Source organism: Dipodomys ordii, unplaced genomic scaffold (assembly GCF_000151885.1).
Source record: "Dipodomys ordii isolate 6190 unplaced genomic scaffold, Dord_2.0 Scaffold3, whole genome shotgun sequence".
Taxonomy (NCBI): domain Eukaryota; kingdom Metazoa; phylum Chordata; class Mammalia; order Rodentia; family Heteromyidae; genus Dipodomys; species Dipodomys ordii.
Window position 1 is genome coordinate 12,292,179 of NW_012267219.1, and position 22,850 is coordinate 12,315,028.

At 38.0% G+C, this 22,850-nt stretch overlaps 1 protein-coding gene across 3 annotated transcripts in view; it reads left to right on the forward strand.

The window, feature by feature from the left end:
* Lgr5 (leucine-rich repeat containing G protein-coupled receptor 5) overlaps window positions 1-22,207 on the forward strand; it is a 121,305-nt gene extending 99,098 nt beyond the window's left edge. For 2 of the 3 annotated variants that reach the window (XM_013019432.1, XM_013019451.1), the window contains 12 exons: window positions 1,418-1,486; window positions 3,111-3,182; window positions 6,596-6,667; window positions 6,830-6,898; window positions 7,202-7,273; window positions 10,070-10,135; window positions 11,326-11,397; window positions 15,611-15,682; window positions 16,428-16,553; window positions 17,613-17,758; window positions 19,511-19,594; window positions 20,625-22,207. In XM_013019432.1, the coding sequence (XP_012874886.1) occupies window positions 1,418-1,486; window positions 3,111-3,182; window positions 6,596-6,667; window positions 6,830-6,898; window positions 7,202-7,273; window positions 10,070-10,135; window positions 11,326-11,397; window positions 15,611-15,682; window positions 16,428-16,553; window positions 17,613-17,758; window positions 19,511-19,594; window positions 20,625-21,712 (2,008 nt within the window). In that variant the 3' untranslated portion in view covers window positions 21,713-22,207. The remainder of the gene's footprint in view (window positions 1-1,417; window positions 1,487-3,110; window positions 3,183-6,595; window positions 6,668-6,829; window positions 6,899-7,201; window positions 7,274-10,069; window positions 10,136-11,325; window positions 11,398-15,610; window positions 15,683-16,427; window positions 16,554-17,612; window positions 17,759-19,510; window positions 19,595-20,624) is intronic. The other variant, XM_013019441.1, reaches the window with a different exon arrangement.
* The last annotated feature ends 643 nt before the right edge of the window (window positions 22,208-22,850 follow it).

Below are 22,850 nucleotides of genomic sequence, written 5' to 3' on the forward strand. Positions count from 1 at the left end.
CAGGGCTATAAAGGATCAGTAAATTGGCTATTTCCAACCTCTTCCTTTCCTGCACAGAAATCCAAGAAATTTATAAGGGTTCAATCCCTGTTTAATCAAAACAGAACATCTGGAGAGATTTACAAACAGGAAGAAAATTTATGTCCACAAAAGACACGAGTTTCCTGCCTGCAGTATAGCTTAAGGATAGTTTGTGCCAGACAAGTAGAAATCTTGATTCATGTTTAGCTCCATCGAATTATCTTACTCTTAAAATTAAATAGCATTTCTTCTCCTAACCACAGCTGATTGCCTTACCAAAAGGTTTTTCTCTGTCATTTGGGAAATCTGCTATTCCCAGAAACCAGGAGGCAATTGCTTTTTCATACAAAGATTCAGATTATAAGGTAGAGTAGGCCTATAAAACACTTGTGAGTAATGGAATTGAAAAACCATTTGTGTCATAACAGATAGATTAATGATTTGAGGTTGTCTGGTCCTTCCATCTTTGGGTACAAGGGATAGTATAGAGATTTGCCTCATAGACCAAAACATCAGACTTCAGATAGAAATTGTTATTTGTGACCCTGAGGAAATCCTAAACTAGATGTCCTTGTTGAGAGCCATAAACCTCTACAGCAAACAGGACTCATCCTGGACTTCAGGCCAGGGAGAGGTACAGGCTGTCCATAAGTCAGGAACAAAGCAGCATCACAAGATGTCCTGATTCCAAGAAGGGAAGGAAGAAAGGAACTGGAAAGGGGATGTGACGCAAAGCCCCAAGAGTGCAAATACAAACGAGTAATTTAATGAGCCTGGTTCAGATGAAGAGCTCCATCAGCAAGCTGTCAACACCCCACTAAGCAAGCTTCACTTCTTCCCGGAAGTTAATGCTGCTGTAGGTCCTTCCCTTATTTCAACGCTCCATTGCCCTGAGCCTTGCTGAAATTTCTCTTCATCAGCATAATGACCATTTGAAGGCAGGTGTTTCAGGGACATTAGTGGTCAGCAAGCCAAGAAAACCTCTCCAGAAAGAGGAGGAATGGAAAACTTCAACACTGATTTGCATCCATTAGAATAGAACTTTGACTCCCTTGTAAATAAAGTATATTTGAGGGTTTGGAGGGGTTTTTTGTTTGTTTGTTTTTTGTTTTCTGTGGGTGCTTAGGCTTGAACACAGGGCCTGGTCATTGTCCCTGAGCTTTGTCACCATTGGCTAGCACTCTACCACTTTAAACCACAGTGCCACTACTGGTTTTCTGGTAGTTAATTAGAGATAAGAGTCTCACAGACTTTCTTTACCCAGGCTGGCTTCAAACCACAATCCCCAGATCTCAGCCTCCTAAGTAACTATGATTATAGGTGTGAGCCACCAGAGCTTGGTTTTTAAATGAGTTATTAAATGAAACACTGAACATAACTGTTTCCTTATTTTCAGAGATTTGAATTATAATAATCTTGATGAATTCCCCACTGCCATCAGGACACTTTCCAATCTTAAAGAACTGTGAGTATTTAGGATAGTTTCAATGAAAGAAACATTCTTTGTACGTCTCTTTTAAAATATGCATGACTATTGTCCATAATTATAATTGGCCTGAAAAATATGTTTAAAAATAACATTAATAATGGTTAAGTATATTGAAATGTTTCAATTGATTGCTATCACCAGCAAATTTCAGATCCTTTATTTATTAAAGGGTTCCCAAATCTACATGTAAGCAATATCTATTTCATATGTCTCTAAGCAGTACTCTTTTCTCTTTGCTTAAGCAACACATATTCCCATAACATTTATATATTTTATAAATATGTAGTAGAACTACAATAGCTTTCATTTATTTGCTGAGCATTTCTAGGGATCCAAATGTTTCTAGGTTGCATAAGTGTAGAACTGGATGAATAAAATATACTCTCTCTGTCTATATACATATATATATATATTCCTATGTATATTTCTATGTGAATTTTATGTATATATATTTATATATTGTTCTATAAATGCTGAATTAATCTTATTTTTTTAAACAACACTATTTTCCTAAGGAAAAGCTAGCTTTCAGCCTCTAGATTACAATTACATATGTTGTCTTTTAGAAAATAAGCTTTAGTTAGCTTTATTTTTTTTGTCAGTCATAGGGCTTGAACTGAAGGCCTGGACACTGTCCTTGAGCTTTTACACTCAAGGCTGGTGCTCTGCTACTTTGAGCTACAGTGCCACTTCTGGTTTTCTGGTAGTTAATTAGAGATAACAGTCTTATGGATATTTTGCCTGGGCTGGCTTTGAACCATGGTTATTAGATCTCAGCCTCCTGAATAGCCAAGATTACAGGTTTGAGCCACCAGCACCCAGCTAGCTTTTCTTTGTACTTAAATAGATGAATAAGGAAATTCTAACATTTCAAGAAGAAAACAAACTTCAAGCCTTATTGCCCCGGCAGTAAGAAATAAGACACATAGTCAAAGAAAATAGACAGGAGAGCTTGTTTATAACAAAAAGCCTTCAGGAGTTATGCCTCAAGAAACCCACAGTGGCTTTGCTGGGCTGTCTTCAGTATATCCTGCCCAGGTCAGGCAGCCTTAAGACTACCACTTACCTCACACACAGCTACAGGCCCCCGTAATGCCCTTGATTCTGCCCTTCTATCATTCAATCAGAGAGATGAGTGTCAATTTATTATTACAGACTTTCTGAGTCCAGGAGTCAGGAAATATTGTCCTCTCAGGAGATTATTGAAATCTTTACTTCACTGCAGCTTAAGTCAATTTGCTCTTTTTCTGGCTTCAAACCAGGTCAGGAGAAGTGATCCTAATCTCTCCAAAGATAGTTCCCACTCCTCAGACTCTTACACAACAGAGCTCTACTGTGTATTAACAGATGGATTTTTCATTTTATAACATTCGATGATAAATTTACATAAACACCAGTCTGATCTGCGGCATCTCTTTCAATATGACACCCTGTGATGTCTTTTTCTCCTTGACAAGTGTCAAGAAGCAGAAAAGAACCACCTTGTACTCTGTTTAGTAATGTTGCTCATTCTTACGCCTGTGAGAGTGGGAAGGGCTAGTAAGTCACTTTTACCCCACACATGATTCTTTAATAAGTTTTTTCCTCTCTCTTTTTCTAGAGGATTTCATAGTAACAATATCAGGTCGATACCTGAGAAAGCATTTGCAGGCAACCCTTCTCTTATAACAATGTAAGTGACACCATGCTTTTGGGTTTGTTCTTCCTGAAATATAGCCATATGTTGTGCTTTTAAATATAATGCAATGAATGTTCTGCATTTGCCTGAGTTTTGTCTCAGGTGTTGTAGCCATCTCTACAGAGACATGGACATGGACATGTGTGCCAGATTTCAATTAAGTTTTTTTTTTAAGGCTTTGTGATATCTGCTGCATTATTCTTGGTATCTTCTGATGCCTTGTTAATCTTATAAATGCTTTGGTTATCTCTATTTTGGTTATCTCTATTTTCTACGACATGAAATTGATTTTTAAAACACCAGTGTTAGTCTGTGTAGTCATTCAGGGCTTCAACCCCAGAGTTCTAGGACTAGAAACTGTTATACACAGGAGGGGGTCTTTGCAAGCAATTGATTGTGGCCTAAATTGATGGAAGCACGTAGGATGGGGGAAAAAAATGTTGTGTGTGTGTCTCTGTCCATTTATTGTCAATCTCAAACATGAAGATTTATATGCCATAAAATAATAAAAAATAAAGTTATGAAGAAAAAGTGAAACTAATTTGATTTCACATTTGGCATGAAGAGATTTATGCTATACACATATATAAGATTGTAAAGATGCATAGATATTCGACTGACTAGTAGTAAAAGACACCTGACCAAGTCAGGTATAGGGCATAGTATTTGCTTGGGGTCACTAGTGAAGGATTATTTCTTGACAAATGTCCTTCTTGTGTCTATTTGACACTGAACTTTTTGGAACCATGTAGCATTTGTCACAAATGATCAGGAGTCCCAATTAGCCCCAAGAATTGAAACACTAGACAAAGCTAACACAAGAGTTAATCATCTCTGAAATGTTCTGGAAATATTTTGGCAAACGAAAGGTTTGGGAGTGTACTAGCCAATAAACATTAGTCCTCATTAGAGAATATTTACATATTAAAAAGGTTGGCAAATTGCCTGGCCTTGATGTCACTTTCCTTGTAGCCCTGAGGTTAGTTTTTAATCACTCTTTTGATATGCTAATGTAGCCCGTGGAGCATTAACAGGCCCTTGAAGGTGTTTTGAGTTTCGAGCCAAAATTTGACCGTGTTAGCCACTTTCTCCTTGAAGCTCTCTTCTCAGAGCTTTTGCATCCCGTTCATCTCACCACCACATTCCCTTCTGATTCTCTCATTTCTGAGGATAACCTTCCAAGGCCTGTGGCCTACCCAATCAATCCCGAATCCCCTTTTCTACCCCCATCCCTTGTGTGTGTGTGTGTGTGCGCGCGCGCGCGCGTGTGTGTGTGTGTGTGTGTGTGTGTGTGTGTGTGTGTACTGGAGCCTTGAACTCAGAGCTTTGGTGCTCACTGTCCCTTAGCTTCCTCCCCATCCATCCTCAAGCACAATCCTCAGATCTCAGCTTACTGAACAGTACTCTTTTTATCTCCCTTACCAGCCTCTTCACTAGGCAGCTCTCATTTCTTGATTTTTACCAATGCAGATGAAGCTGCCTCCTTCTTCTCTCCCCTAAATGCAAGGTCACAGCATCGATCTTGTCACTCCTTTACTGTTAAACAGACATTGGGGATTGACTCTTGACATGAAATAAAACTCCTGACCCTGACATTCACAGCCCTCCACAGCCAACTCTCCCAACCACATCTCCATAATTCCCCCAGTGAGACCATAAATGAGACTAAGCACTATGATCACAGAATGAAGCTCTTTCTCTCCTTTGTTCCCAGGATTCTATCCCTTCACTAAACTGATTGGAATTCTCTCTTCCAAGACCCATCTCAAATGCCATTTCAAAGTTCCTATTTTTTTTTGTTTCATACTCTTCTCCCTAATGCATGTGAGAACTACCTCCAGAGAACCCTGGAACTCCTTATGTGCCGGAGTAACACTTTCTCCTTGTGCCATGCAAGCATGTGCATTCACACTTGTCCAGTGTGCATCAATGTGTGCATGCATGTGAGCACAATTATATAATATGAATGTGTGATATCACTAAAGGATCATGATATAATAAGAAAAGCTCCAATTTAAAATCATTTAGCCTATATTCCAGCTCTAGCTCTTTAGTGTTTAGATAGTTTCATGGGAAAAGAAGACAGCAGAGAGTAGGAGGACATAAAAGCAAATGGGTGTGTTGGTTCGTCCCAGGTACTATGCCACATGATGCACATGCATTAACCTTTTCAATTCCTACACAACCCTTATACGTTTATGAAGTTTTATTATCACAGGGTAACAATTTAGAACATTGGAGTTCTCCAAGGTATAGAAGCCTCAGTTTTCTCCCCTGAAGAAATTATTATGTACACTATAGGTCACAGTTGCTGCAAGGATCAGTTCACACATGCACTTGTGTGAGTGTGTGTGTGTGTGTGAGAGAGAGAGAGAGAGAGAAATACTGTTCTTTGTTTTATCCCAACTGATTGCAGCCTTCTTCAAGCAGTAATGTTTTATCAATCCTCCTCCAGCACCAGCATCCAGGCACAAAGAAAATATTCAATGACTGCTTATTTAATAAAAGAGCTTTAAATCCCTGCAAAATCCACCCTCATACTTCGAGTATAATATGCACAAATAAATATTTATTGTATTTCTTTGAACTAACAGGAAGTCTCTGTTGAGAAATATGTGTGGGACTCCAAGCAGTTCGAATGCACTTCAGCTATACTGAAACATCTATGAAACTAAATATTCTTTAAGTTCCAGCAATTTAGAGCAGCAAATTATCCAAGAAAATGCCAAGTCAATAAACTCCAGAGTAACTTATTTCCTCCCAAATAATTTGAAGTATCTTGTTAATATAATAGTAATATTTGACCAGCCCATAGGATCTCCAAATATGTGTGTATGTGTGGGGTGTGTGTGTGTGTGTGTGTGTGTGTGTATATATATATATATATATATATATTACTTCTTTATTTATTTTAAATTTTTTGTCAAGGTGATGTACAGAGGGGTTACAGTTACATAAGTTAGGTAGTGAGTACATTTCTTGTCAAACTTGTTACCCCCTCCCTCTACATCTTTATTTAATAATACAATTGTTAGTATTCTAAATTAGTGATCAATCAGTCAGTAAATTCCAACAGATGATGGAGACAGAGAAAAATGTTAAGTTCACTTGTTTTTCTAGTTAGTAACTTTCAGTCATATCTACCTTGCTGTCAAAAATTTTAAATTTTACATAGCATGGATTTCTCACCAAAAGTCTCAGTATGTGAGTTTAAACACTTTTGAGACTTGTCTGGAACCAAATGTAAGGAATGTCATATCCTGTAGTATCATCAAAGTTATATGAATACACTATTATATATACATTATTATATATAAATACATTTAATGTATTTATTGACATTTTGAACAGATGATCAACTGTCATTCAAACTTATATTAAGACATTGATGGTTGGATTTTTTTCAGACATTTCTATGACAACCCCATTCAATTTGTTGGAAGATCTGCCTTTCAACATTTACCTGAACTAAGAACATTGTAAGTGTCTATTCCTGTCATAGATCCATTCCCTTACCCACCTTGCTGGATTGCTATGAAGATCAATGAATACCTTAGGTTCAAGTGCTTTGAAAATGGCAATCAAAATTATCCCCTTTCGAGGATCTTCTCCCAATAATACTTACAAATTCCTCCTTCTAGGACTTTGAATGGTGCCTCACAAATAACAGTATTTCCTGATTTAACTGGAACTGCCAACCTGGAGAGTCTGTAAGTCCTTGAATCAGTTATTATTATTGTTATTATTATTATTAACCTTTAAGGAGTCTTATAGAGGGCTTTCCATTCAACATAACAATTTATGAGTACAATGCATCTTGACCAACGTCACCCCTTCCATGGTTCTTCCATGTCTTTCCCCCAACCCTCCTCACCCCTAATTGAATAGGTTCTTAACTTAGCCCAAAACACACACTAGTCTTAAAGCCTGATCAGCCTTAACATCAACAAGTCAAAATACATCACTACATAATGTGTGAATGAAAGAATTTTGTCTGGTTTGTGTTTTCACAGGACTTTAACGGGAGCACAGATCTCATCTCTTCCTCAAACCGTCTGTGACCAGTTACCTAATCTCCAAGTACTGTGCGTATCAGGAAGGCAATCATGTTGAATAAACAGTGCTTCCATTTAGAAATAAAATGGCAGACAGTATTTCAATAATCCTTGTCAGGAACAGAGAGTTCTTTCCTTGAAAGTCTCTAGGAGGTCAATACTCCTCCATTGTCTGCCTAGTTCCAGGTTTACCACCATGAGCATGGTAACAATGTTCATGTACTTTGGTTTTCAAGTGCTCATTAGAATGACAGTTGATAGACATTTTCTTTAGAAAATGAGTCTGAACAAAGGAAAATAACTATTTCTTCTTCTCAAAGCTGCAAAGCAGAACAAAATAGCATAATGGATCAGCTGCACAAGATGAATGCAAAACAAACAACACACAACAATACCAAAAATCAGTTCTCCAACTAGTGATCAAACATTTTTTATGGTATAGCCCAATACCATGTTCTGATCTTTCACCTAGTTGTCAGACAGCTTTCCCATGTTGTTTCTATCAACTTGAAGCCTTTGTTTACCTGTCTTGCCCTTTCCCAAAGTATTCAAAGAGCCTTGTTTAGGCCTTGTACCCTTTTGCAGTTCTCACTCAACTGCACGATAACCAGCCTTCTCTCAAGCCCTCTGGGGACTTAATCTCATGTAATCACTCTGCCCACACAGAGTATACACCTGTCTCTGGAGAATGCCTGTAATTTCACCATTTACGTAATAGCAGAACAACAAACAGCATTACGTATGTTTAATAAAGAATGGCAAAGTCTGGGGCATAATTCTGCCTTACCTCATCCCCAGATCTCAGTTGCTCAGTGGTATGGTGCAACCCATATGGAAGGCTAGAAGTCAGATTCCTGTTTGAAGGAAGGTATAGAACAACATGTGAGGTATAGATATGCTGAGAAAACTAAGAATTGGGAATGTTAAGTATATTTGTCAATGTCAGTAGCCATTTGACTTCAAATACAATTTAATGGGGAGGGAAAAAATACATTTACAACAAGTGGTAGAAATCTGAAGGGGCCTATCTTAGAATTCTGCTTACCACACAAAGAAGAAAATTGTCCACATTTCTTCTCCCTTATTTTTTTTTCCTATTGTGGGGCTTGACCTGGGCCTGGGCACTGTCCCTCAACTCTTCAGCTCAGGAGAGAGTTCTACCACTTTAGCCACAGCGCCACTTCCATTTTTCTGGTGGTTAAGTGGAGATAATTTCCTGACCAGGCTGGCTTTGAACTACAATCCTCAGATCTCAGCCTCCTGAGTAGCTCAGATTACAGGTGTGAACCACTGGCACCCAACCAGTTGTCCACACTTCTTAAGGAAACTGGCTCAGTAACATGACTGGGACTTAAAACTGCATTCTTTCCCCATTGTATCATGCATGTATCCTGTACTTAAGTCGGTAAAGCAGTGAGTATGTGGCTAATATATAGGGAGCCAGTGTTTAAATTGTATCCGTCTCTCCTGTGTTGCAGAGTGACAGTACCCACGTTTGCATGAGTGGAGGCCAGTGGAGCAAACGCTCCAGAACCTATTTTTCCAGTTCCACTCATGGCACAGTGTCTTGAGCAAGTTATTTTCTTTTCTGGGGCTCTGTTTCTCAGTCTATAAAATGGAGACGCAGCCACCTCTTTCAGGAGATCTTCAAAATCGATTATATAATTATATATGATTAAATAATTATAATATGTTAACCCTAACAGAAATTTCTGGGACTTTGTAAAATCTCAAGTTGTTAACTCTATCATCTTTCTTTCTCCATTGTTCTTTGCTTAAGATAGTATTTCTCTTTTAATTTTTCTCCTTTTTTTTTTTTTTTTTTGTCGGTTGTGGGGCCTGTACTCTGGGCCTGTCCTGCTAGCTCAAGGCTAGCATTCTACCACTTTGAGCCACAGCACCACTTCCAGGTTTTTCTACTATGTAGTGCTGAGAAATCGAACCCAGGGCCTCATGCATGCAAGTGTTCTACCACTGAGCCACCTTCCCAGCCCTTTTTCCTTCTTAAGTTTTTATTATATATCATGATGCAAATCACATTTATTCTATAAATGTAAGATAATAACATGATTAATTATAAGAAGAGAATAACTTGAAAACCTCTTAGAAAATTGTATGGATTTTTCAGTTGCTTAGTAGTGATCTGGTTTTAAGAATTAGAGTCAGGCATGGAAAGGTGTTAATTGATTAGCTGATAACTTTTAAAAGTAAGACAATTACACATATATGTGTTACTTAACCAGCTTTCTTTAAAAAGGAGTTCTTAAAATTACTATGGTTTGTCTTAGTTATATTATAGTATAAATATGTCCAGATGTTTTTCTTATTCTGTAATTTGTTGAATTTTGGCTAAAGACTTGAATTTCCCTTCTCCGACTGATTGATTTCAAAGTTACTGCTATGTTTTGAATTGCCGGGTTTTGTTTTAAGTTGATTAGAAAAGAACCAGCAACGATTTCTCTTTGCTGTAGAGATATAGCAGCTTTTAGAGACAGAGGTTTAATTATTTAATTTAATTTGCACTCGTTCCAGTAAGGTAATAGCTGGAACACTGCAGATGATTACTAACAAAATATAAATAAATTCATTAAGCAAATTATTTAAGTCAGTTAAAAAAAAGTATAACAGTTACACTTCAGTAAATATTTGAGTCTGTTGCTTAATAGAATAATGCCTGTGCCTACTTGATCCATGTCAGAACTGTGGAAATGTCTGGAGTCAGTCTTTTGATGGATGTAACATTCTGGAAGGAAAAGGAGAGAAGAGCTGGTGTTCTTATGAATAATATATAACAAATTTCCCTTCTTTTCACCTTCTGTTTTTCAGAGATCTGTCTTACAACCTATTGGAAGATTTACCCAGTTTTTCAGCCTGCCAAAAGCTTCAGAAAATGTACGTCTGTAAGATTTTCTAAGTCACAAAAAAAAAAAGATCCAAACTCACATTTCTTAAGGGTTATTGCTTCTTTACTTTGTAAAAATGTTGGTTCTTTTACTTGCCAGTGGGTTACTAGCAAAACATTTGATGCTTTTCCTTCTTACGCATACAAGATATGACCATGTTGGTTGGCTTAAGAAAGCTGGAAAACTGACAATGCTATGTTTAATTATACATTTTTGTTATCTTCAGGTAGTTGTACAAAGGAGTCACCATTCAGCCGATCAATTTACAAATAGGACAATACATCTTCACTGATGCCACCCCTTTCATCATTCTCCCCATCCCCTCCCCTCAATTTTCTTAATTTCATAGAATATGCACTGAATATTACAAGTGCATTCTTTCTCCACCCCCACATGTGCTTAAATCAGTAAAGCAATTAGTAGGTATGCTTCTCCCTGCCTCTGCCCTCCTGCCCCCAACTTAGTATAATGGTATACTGGGCTAGTCTGAGCATTGGAATTTTTCTCTTTTATAAGTATAACCAAACTTACATGTCCAGAGACTGGTGGTGTGTGTGAATATGGGTGGCCTGGGTTTGTTGACATGTGCATCTCACAATAATCACATTTAGATGTGATTTGAGGCATCCTAGACATTCTGCCTGAAACATTTTGGAATTCTGTTAAAACTCTCTTCCATAAAACATCACCTCCTTCATCGCTCTATCCTCACAGTTCTATTTTCATCTACACAATACTGTCGATTCTTTGGTTCTTAATGGAGAAAACTAAAGAAAACAAATCTTTTAAAGAGTAAGGATTTGACATCCCCAGTGACCTCCAAAGATGATAAGACAGGCTTAGGGAGTCAGGCAAGGAGGGGAGTTGTCAAGTGTTTTGAATGATAATGGCATGTTTAGAATATATCCTCCCAAAGAACTAGCCAGCTGCTTTGATAGCCAGTACTTCTTTAAATGTATAAATTATAATGTTGTTTTGTTTTGTTTTGAAGTACTGGGGATTGAACCCAAGTCCTTGGATATACTGTAATGTTCTTTTTTAAACAAACAAGCAAAAAACAGTCACACTTCATGTGTTTCTTTGATTGAGGGCAGGTTCCTTCTATAAAAGCTCTCAGAAGTCTGTCATCTTTGAAATCAGTAACATGGAAATAAATCTTTTGGAATTCTGTCATTTCAGTGACTTCCGACATAATGGAATCTATGAAATTAAAGCGGACGCTTTCCAGCAGCTGCTTAGCCTTCGATCTCTGTGAGTACCACTGGCCACCACCACACCACCACAACACAAGACAACACAACACAGAACACTTGCTTTCTCTTTTGGATATTCTCTCTAGATTTTTTTTTCCTTTCATGGAATATTTATATTGTTGGGTCTTCGTGCATGTATTTGCTAAGAAAAAGTAAATCTGTTGCTCCTGATAATTTCCAGGAATAAATGCAAAAATAGTACAGTACCAATCAGCAGACATGGAATGCTGATGAAGAGGAGAGAGACTACACTGTCAGAAAGTTTGCAGGATGTGTTTTGTTCCACAGCATGGAACTGGCAGGGATCATTTTGCCTATAAAAATGATGCCCACACAATTCTTCCCGTCTGCTTTTCTCTCCTGATGAAGCAGAAGCTAGATTTGTTTGTTTTGTTTCTAGTGTATATCTTGAAGTGTTTAAGAATCATTTAAGGGTAACAGTGAAAACATAGACTTCAGATCCTCACATGCCTGGAGAAATAGACTCTCTAGTGGTGCCTGAAAATCTATATTTAAATGTATACACTAAAGTTTAAGCACAAGTGTTAAAAAATGTTTTCATTGCTCATGCAATTGAGTTTGTAACTATTCGATTCCATTTGTACATAAAGACAGTGTTTAAAAAATTTAAGCAAGAATACCAAACTTTAATTTTAATTTAAAAATTTTAAATTTAGGAAAAGAAAACTTGCTAACAAATCACTTTATGAAAGCAATTAAAACTTTTATATCCTGAAACTGTACTTGAACATGACTTGTATAAATGATGATGATGCTTAAATGTTTAAACTGAGGTTGTTGGCTTCAGTGACAGTACCTTTGGTAAATAAATAAGGTTCCTTAACGTATTTTAGCTTTACATTTATGAATCACTTTCTCCCCAACATTTACTTTGAGAATAATTATTTTCTATATTTAACTGTGACTTTTTCTTTTCTTACTTTTGGTATAAATCACACACACACACACACACACACACACACACACACACACACCAAAACAACTTTTATTACCTGTATTGTTCAGCAGATTGGAGAGTTCTGGCTGTTTCCAAATGTCAGTTCTATCTTAAAAGGCTGATCTCTAAAGATAGCAGAAGTATGTGGCACAGACTCGAAGCTAAATGCAAGTCTCCCTGAATTCCGTCTCCCCTTAGCCTCCTATCCAGACACTCATCACACTGCCAACTCTAAGTCTTTACTCTTCTACCACAAGGTCAGTCATGGGGTTTGAACTCCAGGCCAGGGCATTTTCCCTCAGCTCTTCAGCTCAAGGCTAGCACTCTACCATCTGAGCCACAGCACCACTTCTGGTTTTCTGGTGGTTTATTGGAGTTAAGAGTTTCACAGCTTTATTGCCTGGGCTGGCTTTGAACCGTGATCCCCAGATCTCAGCCTCCTGAGTGGGGTGAGCCATTGGAGCCCAGCTCACAAGGCACTTTTAATGACTCCCCCAGATCACCACCTTCCTCCTCTTACAATTGATCTCATTCTTCAAGAGCCATAAAAGCAATCTTTTTTTGTTTGTTTCTTTGTAGGGTGTGGGGCTTGAACTCAAGGACTAGGCACTGTTCCTAAGCCTCTTTGTGCTCAAGGCTAGTGCTCTACCACTTGAGCCACAGTGCCACTTCTGGTTTTTGAGATAAGAGTCTCACAGGGACTTTTCTGCCCAGGCTGGCTTCAACCTGTGATCTTCGGATCTCAGCCTCCTGAGAAGCTAGTTCATGCTACTCACCAGCACCCAGCTAGCAAGCAACCTTTCTTAAGTCAAAGTCTACTACTTCCTACTTCCTATCACTGCCTTGGTACCTTCAAGATCAAGACTAAACTTTCCAGATCCACTCTTCAGCTTCAGACTCCAAACTCCTGGGTCAGTGCTGGGGCTTAGGGCCTAGGTGCTGTCCCTAAGTTTTTATTTTTGCCCAAGGCTGTTGATCTACCACTGGAGGCACAGCTCTGCTTTGAAAGCAGCTTTTTGGTGGTTAAGTGGAGATAAGAGTCTCTCAGACTTTCCTACCAGAGGTGGCTTTGAACTGCTTTCCTCAGTTCTCAGCTTCCTGAATGGCTAGGATTACAAGCATAAGCCACCTTTGCCCAGCCATATTTTCAGTTTTTAAAGTAACTTTCATATTTATTTCCATAGTGACTAGATTAATTTATATTCCCACCAATAGTTTCTTTATACATCCTCATCAGCAAATGTTAGTTTTTCTTGATGATACTTATTCTGAGCAGGGTGAATGGAATACCAGTGTTGTTTGGACTTGCATTTTCTTTATGGATATTAAACATTTTTCATGTATTTATTGGTCATTTGCATTTCTTTCAAGAACTATGTGTTCAACCAATTTGACCTTTTACTGATTGGATTATGTGCTCCTTTGATATTTAAATGTTGTTTCATTTTTTATATGTTCTGGACATTAATATTCATCAGATGAATTGCTGGCAAAGATTTTCTCCCATTCTGGAGACTTTCTCTTTACTCTCTGTCCTTTGCTATGCAGAAGCTTTTTTTTATTTGATATAATCCCCTTTGTCAACTCTTGCTATTATTTCCTGAGCTATTGGAATCCTACTTAGAGAGTCCTTGATACAAGCTGGCATAATGGTACATGCCTGAAATCCCAGCTCTTGGGAGGGATAGGCAGGAGGATTGTGAATTCAAACCACCTTAGACAGCTCTAGGCCATTTAGTGTTACATAGTGAGACCTTGTCTCAAAAAAAAGGAAAAAAAAAAAAGATACTGCCTGTGTCTATATCTTAAATGTTAAGTCTCCTGTGTTATAGCAAACTCTTTGATCTATTTTTGAATTGATTTTCACATAGAGTGAGAGATTAATATCCAGTTTCAGCCTCCTATATGTAGAAACTAGTTTCCTAATACCATTTGTTGAAGAGGCTATCTTTTCTTTATTTTATTTATTTATTTATTGTCGGTCATGGGGCCTGAACTCTGGGCCTGGGCACTGTCCCTCAGCTCTTTGGCTCAAGGCAAGCACCCTACCACTTGAGCCACAGCACCACTTCCAGCTTTTTTCTGCTTATGTGGTGCTGAGGAATCGAACCCAGGGCCTCATGCTTGTGAGGCAAGCACTCTACCACTGAGCCCCAAGGCTGTCTTTTTTTTAAGGTGTTTTTGGCAACATTGATGAGAATCAGATAGCTGTACCTTGTGCATCTTCTATTCCATTGGTCTACATGTCTGTTTTCCTGCCAGTACCATGTTGTTTTGGTTACTCTGCTTCTGTAGTAGAATGAAATTTTATATTATGACACCTTCCTCCAACAATATACGTTTTGTTGAGAATTGCTAGGCATTTTTTATTTTTTTTTGCTAGACATTTTTTAAAAATTAAAATTCGTTTCAGATTTGTGATTGCATAACATAAGTACAATAAGGAATGGGACTTTCCCTGAAATCCTGAAGCACTGAACATTTAATTCTAACGTATTTCTATCTTACTGTCTTTGTAAATGTTATATTTCTAAATTCTATGACTTTTTTATAATCTGGTATAAAAAAATTAAAATTCATCATTAAAATACAGAAGTTCTTAATCTCTTTAGAATCATCTAAGTTTTTGGAAAAGGTTTTAGTACTGCTAAAAGTTGTTTTCATTTCATTACATGTGTGGTAAGTGAATTTTATTTCCCTATAAACTGTACTTTTTTTCTATGCTATCAAAAGATTTTATTTGTAACACATGTTTGCCCCTATTTTACTCAAATCCTAGTCAGAAATTTAATTGTCTGTATCTGTACTGGAAATTTTCTCGAAAGCATCTCTGTGTGCATTTGGTGACCTGTCATACATGGATAATGTGTACACATTTCTGGTTGGAGGTGTCTGTAAATATTTTATAATTTAAAATTTACTCATCAGAAGAAGATCCTTGGAAATGTATCTCTTCCCACTGTCCTACATCTAAAATTTTACAACCCTATTAAAGTCAACCTTTTTAACAAGAACACAGTAAAAACTAAAAATATCTACATGAATGACTGGGCTTGATTGCTTTATACAAAATAAACTTAAAGTTCTCCCTTTAGTTATTTTATACCACCAGTGTCTATTGGAAGTACAACTCAATGGGCTAAGGGTTTCTGATCTGAAATAAATTTTGGTACAGGACTGCATACATATGGTTAACTTCATATTCTTTTTTTCTTTAATGTCATGTTTTCATTTGTCTTTTTTTTATAAATAGAAATCTGGCTCGGAATAAAATTGCCATTATTCACCCCAATGCATTTTCCACTTTGCCATCTCTAATAAAGCTGTGAGTATATCATTTCTTGTATGATATATCTTTTAATACTTGGAAATCATCTAATTAATGAAATTGATGATTTTGCTGAAGAAGGTTGCAATACAGATTGCTAGTCCTATGTATGCTACAGGCCTAAATCTGGGTCAGGACCTGGGAGGAACCTAGACAAGGGCCTAGGGGCCTTTAAGTGTGTAATTGAAGAGCTGTATGTCAGCTGGTTCTAGTTATTTAAGTAGTGTTATCGATTCTTGTTGAGTAATAAGAATAGAATAAGCTGTCAAGCCATTTGTGAAGGGCATCCCTTGTATTGTTTGCTGTTTGACTGAGAAAACTTTTCTATTTTCCCCCTCCTTTTCTAATCTCTTGCTTCTTCCTCTCTTTCATTAAATGGAGAAATTGGGGATTGATCAGACAGAAGTGAAAAGAAGAAAGGGAGCAATTGCTACCATTCATTTTTAATGAAAAGTAGTACTTTCTCCTTGGTGGTGAGGTCTCCACTTGGTAAAATGAAGACAAATAAACAATTTGCGATTAAAATGTTTTTCCTGGTTTGTAATTTTGATGGTGAATAGAAAAGTTATCAGGAGCTAAAGCCAAAGTGGTTACTTTTACCATAAAGAGTAAAGATCCTGCTTAGAAATTTTTTATTGAGCAGTTTAATCATCTTTAGGTTCCTTTTTTTTTTTTAAGAAAAAAAATCAACATTTTATGCTAACACAGTCTAAAACGCCAATTGTTGTTTGATGTTTTGCAGGGACCTATCGTCCAATCTCCTGTCGTCTTTTCCTGTAACTGGGTTACATGGTTTAACTCACTTAAAATTAACAGGAAATCATGCCTTACAGAGCTTGATATCATCTGAAAACTTTCCAGAGCTCAAGTGAGTTTGTCATTAAAACTAATAAGATACATTTGTGGTCATGTAAAATAAAAGACATGTTAGGGTTGTTTTCTAAATTTATGAGGTCACGAGACCCTTTTGAATTGCATTTCATGCCCTCAAAGTTCCTCCTCCTTGGAACATTGTTAGGACAAGTCCTAAATGGGAGAATGTGTCTTCCTGACCACATTTCCTTTCCTTCTGAAAGAAAGTTCTAGAATAACAGACTTCATGGAAAGAGTTTGAAAACCACTGATTCCTGGGCTGTACACTAGGACATGTCATTAAATAACCTTATAACATTGTTTACTTCTGTTTATAATTTCTAATTCATCTGGCTGGCGTGTATGTTCTAATAAAAGATTTTAGATTAATATTTGTTTGTGCAAATCATGCCTTAAAATCCTATTATGATCAATGATAAAGAAGTATCTTGAAGGATTATATTTTACCTGTTTTAAATCACTTTTATATACCTTTAAAACTGTGAGAATACCATAACCCCCCAAGGATAGTTCCAAAAATAGAAAAGAGAATAATATCGAAAAACTAAATCCCTAAACATTTGAAAAAAAAAATCTTTCTGGACTTCGTTTCATGTATTTTTGGAATTGAAGAAAAATATGAACCCCTAAACAAGTTTTTAAATATTTTATTTCTCTCTAGACTATGTGTCATGTATTTTTAGAATCACTTTTCATGTATTTACTAGCATAAAAAGTTCATAGAAGTTTATGTGCCAGTTACCTAATACTAAGTCATAATATTGCTATAATATTCTTAGCAGTTATTTTAAAATATTTTTATTATGGAACTTTTCTAACATCTGAGTGATAGAAGTTTCAACTATCAACATTCCATGGTAGTAATTTTTAATAATTCCACTGTGGTTATAAATAGCACTAGAATGAACATGTTTATAGCCGAGCTTATATTTTGGATTGTTTACTTAGGCTAAACTCCAAAGGTAGGATTATTGGGTGGAAAATGATAAAGATAATATTTAATGACCTGTCTTTCTAAGTGTGTGTTTTGGTTTTGATTTCTGTCTCTTTAAAGAGTTATAGAGATGCCTTATGCTTACCAGTGTTGTGCATTTGGGGTGTGTGAGAATGTCTATAAAATTTCGAATCAGTGGACTAAAGGAGACAATAGCAGTTTGGATGATCTTCATAAGAAAGATACTGGAATGTTTCAGGCTCAAGGTAAGACCTAGTATGTCCTGGTGAAAAACTGTAATTGGAAGAGTCTTGAAATTTCATTGGGTAGATTAATTATTTGAACTTCAGATCAGAACATGTACACCCACCTTAGCAAAAGGAAAACCAATCCCACTTTCTACAGACCTGCAGAGAAAGAGTGAGCTCCTTTGGAATTTATTCTAAAATATCTTTGTTCTGAATTCTTAGCGTTGATATTTATAATTAGACCTTCCTTCCAATACATTGTCCTCAGGGACAATAAACTTCTGAAAGGGCCCATTCTTGTCGATGCTTCTTTTAAACATACTTTTGTGCCTTTTTCTGTGGGATACAAAATCTACTTTATTCTGGATGTGGTGCTGTGGTTCAAGTGGTAGACTGCTCGCTTTGAGCTGAAGAGCTGAGGGACAGCGCCCAGGCCCAGAGTTCAAGCCCCACGACCGACAAAAAAATAAAAATAAAAATAAAGTAGCAAAATCCACTTTATTCTTACAGCCTGGAGAGACATTTTAGAGCCCTCCAAATTTCAGCAGAAGAGCTTAAGAATTCACCTTCCTATCCAACTGCTTCTAAATCATTCTTCCCTCCTACCCCCCACAGGGGTATCTGTCAGGAAGGTGAAATGAGATCATGTCTGTATAGCTTGGCTTTCCTTGAAGGAAGACGTTACTTAAACAGACAGCAATGCATCTCAACCACACCTGTGGTAACGAAGGGGCCCGTTGGATAGCAGCCCCTCCTTTGCCTGCCAATCCTACGAGTTTGTACAGGGTCTAAATAGAATGATTTCACATTCTTTGGGCCTTAATTATTTGTTGATTCCAAAGCAAGTGTGATCTGGTCTATTGGAAGATTACCTTAACATTTCTTCCTGCAATATTCAGGTCTTATATTTTGGTCTTTGGTTTTCTTTGGTTTAGGCCACCACATATATCTTGATCTCATTTTTGCTTTAGGTTTTGCTCATCCTGCATCACCTACTTTATTCATTGAAAACAAAACTATTATAAAGAGAGAGCACCTACTCTGTGCCAGGTAGCACAGTAACTTCTCAAGATACACAATAGAGATCAGGTGCTTTTGGAAGTTTATTTTCAAAACCAGTGCTTCTCAACCCTGTATTGCATGTGAGAATTAAACAGAAACTTAAAAATATTGTTGCCCACATCTCACAAAAGGCTGACTAAATCTGCATCTTTAGGAAAGCATATTAAATTATCAAATTTCTAGTTTGTGGCACTAAACCAAGCACCAAGTTCTGATTTTTTTTCTCTCATGTAGAAATATCCAGGGAATGCTGAAACTCACTGTACCTAATTCAGGCCCAGAGAACACAGCCCAGAACATTTGTACTGTAGCTATCATAGTGTTTGAAAATCTGATAAAATGGTCCCTGCCCTGAATGAAGAGACCCCCCAGCCTCTCTCTAATTTAGTCATTGGGATGTGGGGCCATCTTGAACTCTTAAGGAAGAAAACAATGAGAGAGTCCTTGATGTCATTCACTAGAGTCTTGCTTATTCTCTTCAGCCCCAGTTGTACTGGAAAATTGTGCCACGGCAGCTTGAACAGGACATAGGAACACACTTGCAAGAAAGCCAAAAAGAGCAGAGAAAGTACAAAGTCTTACTTTCATTTCTCTTTTTGACAATTCATTTCTCAAGGGCAACTCATGACTCTTCACTGGGAAAATTTGATCCTTTGAAAAGGGGAGTCAGACAGAACTAATTGTTCTAGGACTTCTCATTCCTTACAGATGAGCGTGACTTTGAAGATTTCCTGCTTGACTTTGAAGAAGACCTGAAAGCCCTTCATTCAGTGCAGTGTTCACCTTCTCCAGGTAAGAAGGCATCAGCAATGATGTCCGGGGCCACTGATACCACAGAAGCTGTATGCCCTATGGCTCATCATTTTCCCTCCTTATAAGGATTATTAAAATACAAACAGGTGTTCATTCCTTAAAGTTATTCCCTATTTACAAACAGAACATTTGTGAAGGACTACTGATTCAAGTTCATGTAAGCCAAAGAATAAAACATGTAATTAGGAATATGAGTTTTTTTAAATGACATTAGCGATTCAGCCTGAACTAGCTGTGTTCTAACATACTATTTCTTGCAAACTAATCAGGGACTACTGATTCAGGTTAATACAAACTAAAGAATGAAACATGTCATGACATTGGCAACTTAGCCAGAAACAGTATGTTGTGGTCTCACATTTACTTTTGAAAGTAAATTAAATCATTTATATAAATAACTATGTGGGAACCAAGGAAGTAGCTTGGGGTCAGAGCACCTGTATACACAAGAATCTAGATTCAATCCCCAGCACTTAAATAATAATGATGATGATAATAATAATAATTGGTGACAGCAAATATTAGATATGTAAAAGAGAAAGGAAGAAGGAAGAGGAAGGAAGGTCTTCATTGTTCCATTCCCAGAAACAACATTCATAGATAGCTATGAAGGGTTAATATTTTATTTTTAATAATTAGAACATTCCTTAGTCTGATCACCAAGTGTCCATCTAAAACAAAGCTGAGATCTCCCTATTTCCCTAAGATTCTTTTTCTCTCCTTCTCTTCTCCTCTCTTTCTTTCTCCTCTCTGTGGAATATAATGAAAAGTCCAGGAGATCTTGTTTTTCACATGGGCCCAACACTGTTGTGTCTTGGGGGCTTTAACAAACCAGTTTTCCTTGTGTAGCTCCCAGGAGCAGTAGTGCCTGGTTATTTGAGAAGGTGATGCAGACACACAGACACTGTGAGTTCTGGTTTGTGACTGGTATCCTAACACACAAGAAGGTGGTTTGGCCAAAGATCACAACCCTTCCTTAATGCTGTTTTTTTCTTCTTTGGACTTTCAGGCCCCTTCAAGCCCTGTGAGCACTTGTTTGGTAGCTGGCTGATCCGAATGGGAGTGTGGACCATAGCAGTTCTGGCACTTTCTTGTAATGCCCTGGTGACTTCAACGGTGTTCCGCTCGGCTCTGTACCTTTCCTCCATAAAACTGTTAATTGGGGCCATCGCACTGGTGAACCTGCTCATGGGCATCTCCAGCGCTATGCTGGCGGTCGTGGATGCATTCACCTTCGGCCGCTTCGCACAACATGGTGCATGGTGGGAGAATGGGGTCGGTTGCCAAGTCATTGGCTTTCTGTCCATTTTTGCTTCGGAATCATCGGTTTTCCTGCTTACTCTGGCAGCTCTGGAACGTGGGTTCTCTGTGAAGTGTTCTGCAAAATTTGAAATGAAAATTCCCTTTTCTGGCCTGAAAGCGATCATTCTATTCTGTTCCCTGCTAGCCCTGACCATCGCCACGGTTCCACTGCTGGGCGGCAGTGAGTACAACGCCTCCCCATTTTGCCTGCCTCTACCCTTTGGAGAGCCCAGCACCACAGGCTACATGGTGGCTCTTGTCCTGCTCAACTCTGTTTGCTTCCTCATCATGACTATTGCTTACACCAAGCTCTACTGTAATTTGGAGAAAGGAGATCTGGAGAATATGTGGGACTGTTCTATGGTGAAACACGTTGCCCTGTTGCTCTTCACCAACTGTATCCTTTACTGCCCCGTGGCTTTCTTATCCTTCTCTTCTCTGCTAAACCTCACCTTCATCAGTCCTGAAGTCATTAAGTTTATCCTGCTAGTGATTGTCCCACTTCCCGCATGTCTCAACCCCCTTCTTTACATCCTCTTCAATCCCCATTTCAAGGAGGATCTGGGGAGCCTGGGAAAGCAAACCCACTTCTGGATGAAATCAAAACATCCAAGCTTGATGTCTATTAACTCGGATGATGTTGAGAAGCAGTCTTGTGACTCAACCCAAGCTCTGGTCACTTTCACCCGTGCCAGCATAGCCTACGACCTGCCTTCCAATTCTGGATCGTCATCGGCTTATCCCATGACTGAAAGCTGTCATCTCTCATCGGTGACATTTGTCCCTTGTCTCTAATTAGTCTATGAGGGGTAAAGTTTTCAAAAGTTGGAAACATGAAATGTGAGATTGAGGACATCAGAACAGTAGCTAAGAGCTGAGCTGAAACTTGGTTTAGAAACCAAATAAGCAACTTGTTAAAGTGGAAACGCTGATACCTATTAATACTTGACAATGAAAACGTAAGTCTAAACGCTGCTTACATCATTTGTTCAGTTAGGGGATAGATTGTTCACATTATATAGATAAGCCTGGATAGACAAAGCAGATTGAAATGGTCTTCAGAAAAAGATCCTCCTTGATTTTAATGGCATTTTCTTTCAACTCAACCGAAGTTATGATTTAGGAGAACTCATGCACTTACAAATTGGTTTGATTTAAACTCCCAAACTCCTTAAAAGATGGGTTAGCAAGGTTACAAAAATAAAGGTTTAAATAGCGTATATTACTAAGTAATGTTTGTAGTCTCTAGAATTTATTTTTAATGGCCACATGTTGGTAGTTCATGCCTGAAATTCTAGCTACTCAGGAACTGAGAATTGAGGATTGTGGTTCTAAGCCAGCCCAGACAGGAAAGTCTTTGAGGTTCTCATCTCCAATTAACCACTAAAAAGCTGGAAATGGAGCTATGGTTCAAGATGTAGAGTGCTATCCTTGAGCAGAGAAAGCTCAGGGACTGTGCCCAGGCCCTGAGTTCAAGCCCCGGGATGCACATAAAACAAAGGTGAGGGAGGAGGAGGAGGAGCAGCAGCAGCAGCAGGAGGAGGAGGAGGAGGAGCAGCAGCAGCAGCAGCAGCAGGAGGAGGAGGAGGAGGGGGAGGAGGAATTTTGTTTTAATGACTACATGGAGGTATTTCACTCTTTCTTTGTCTTTCCTCAAAGAGGATCCCTCCAAGGCCCAGTCCATTGAAAGGATCACCCACTCATACTCATATCATTTTAGGAGATAGTGGGTTTTATAATAGGCACTAAAATGCCCCCACCCTCAATGAAATACAAATATTTTGAAAGGAAAATTAACTAAAATTCTTCAATTGCTACTAAGGCAATCATGTATAGGTAAAATTTGTCTTGTCTAATTCATTCCTATTTGTTGATGTCCAAAGCTCAGAAAGAAAGTCCATTGCTGGCAGTGGACACACCTAGAAAAGATAGT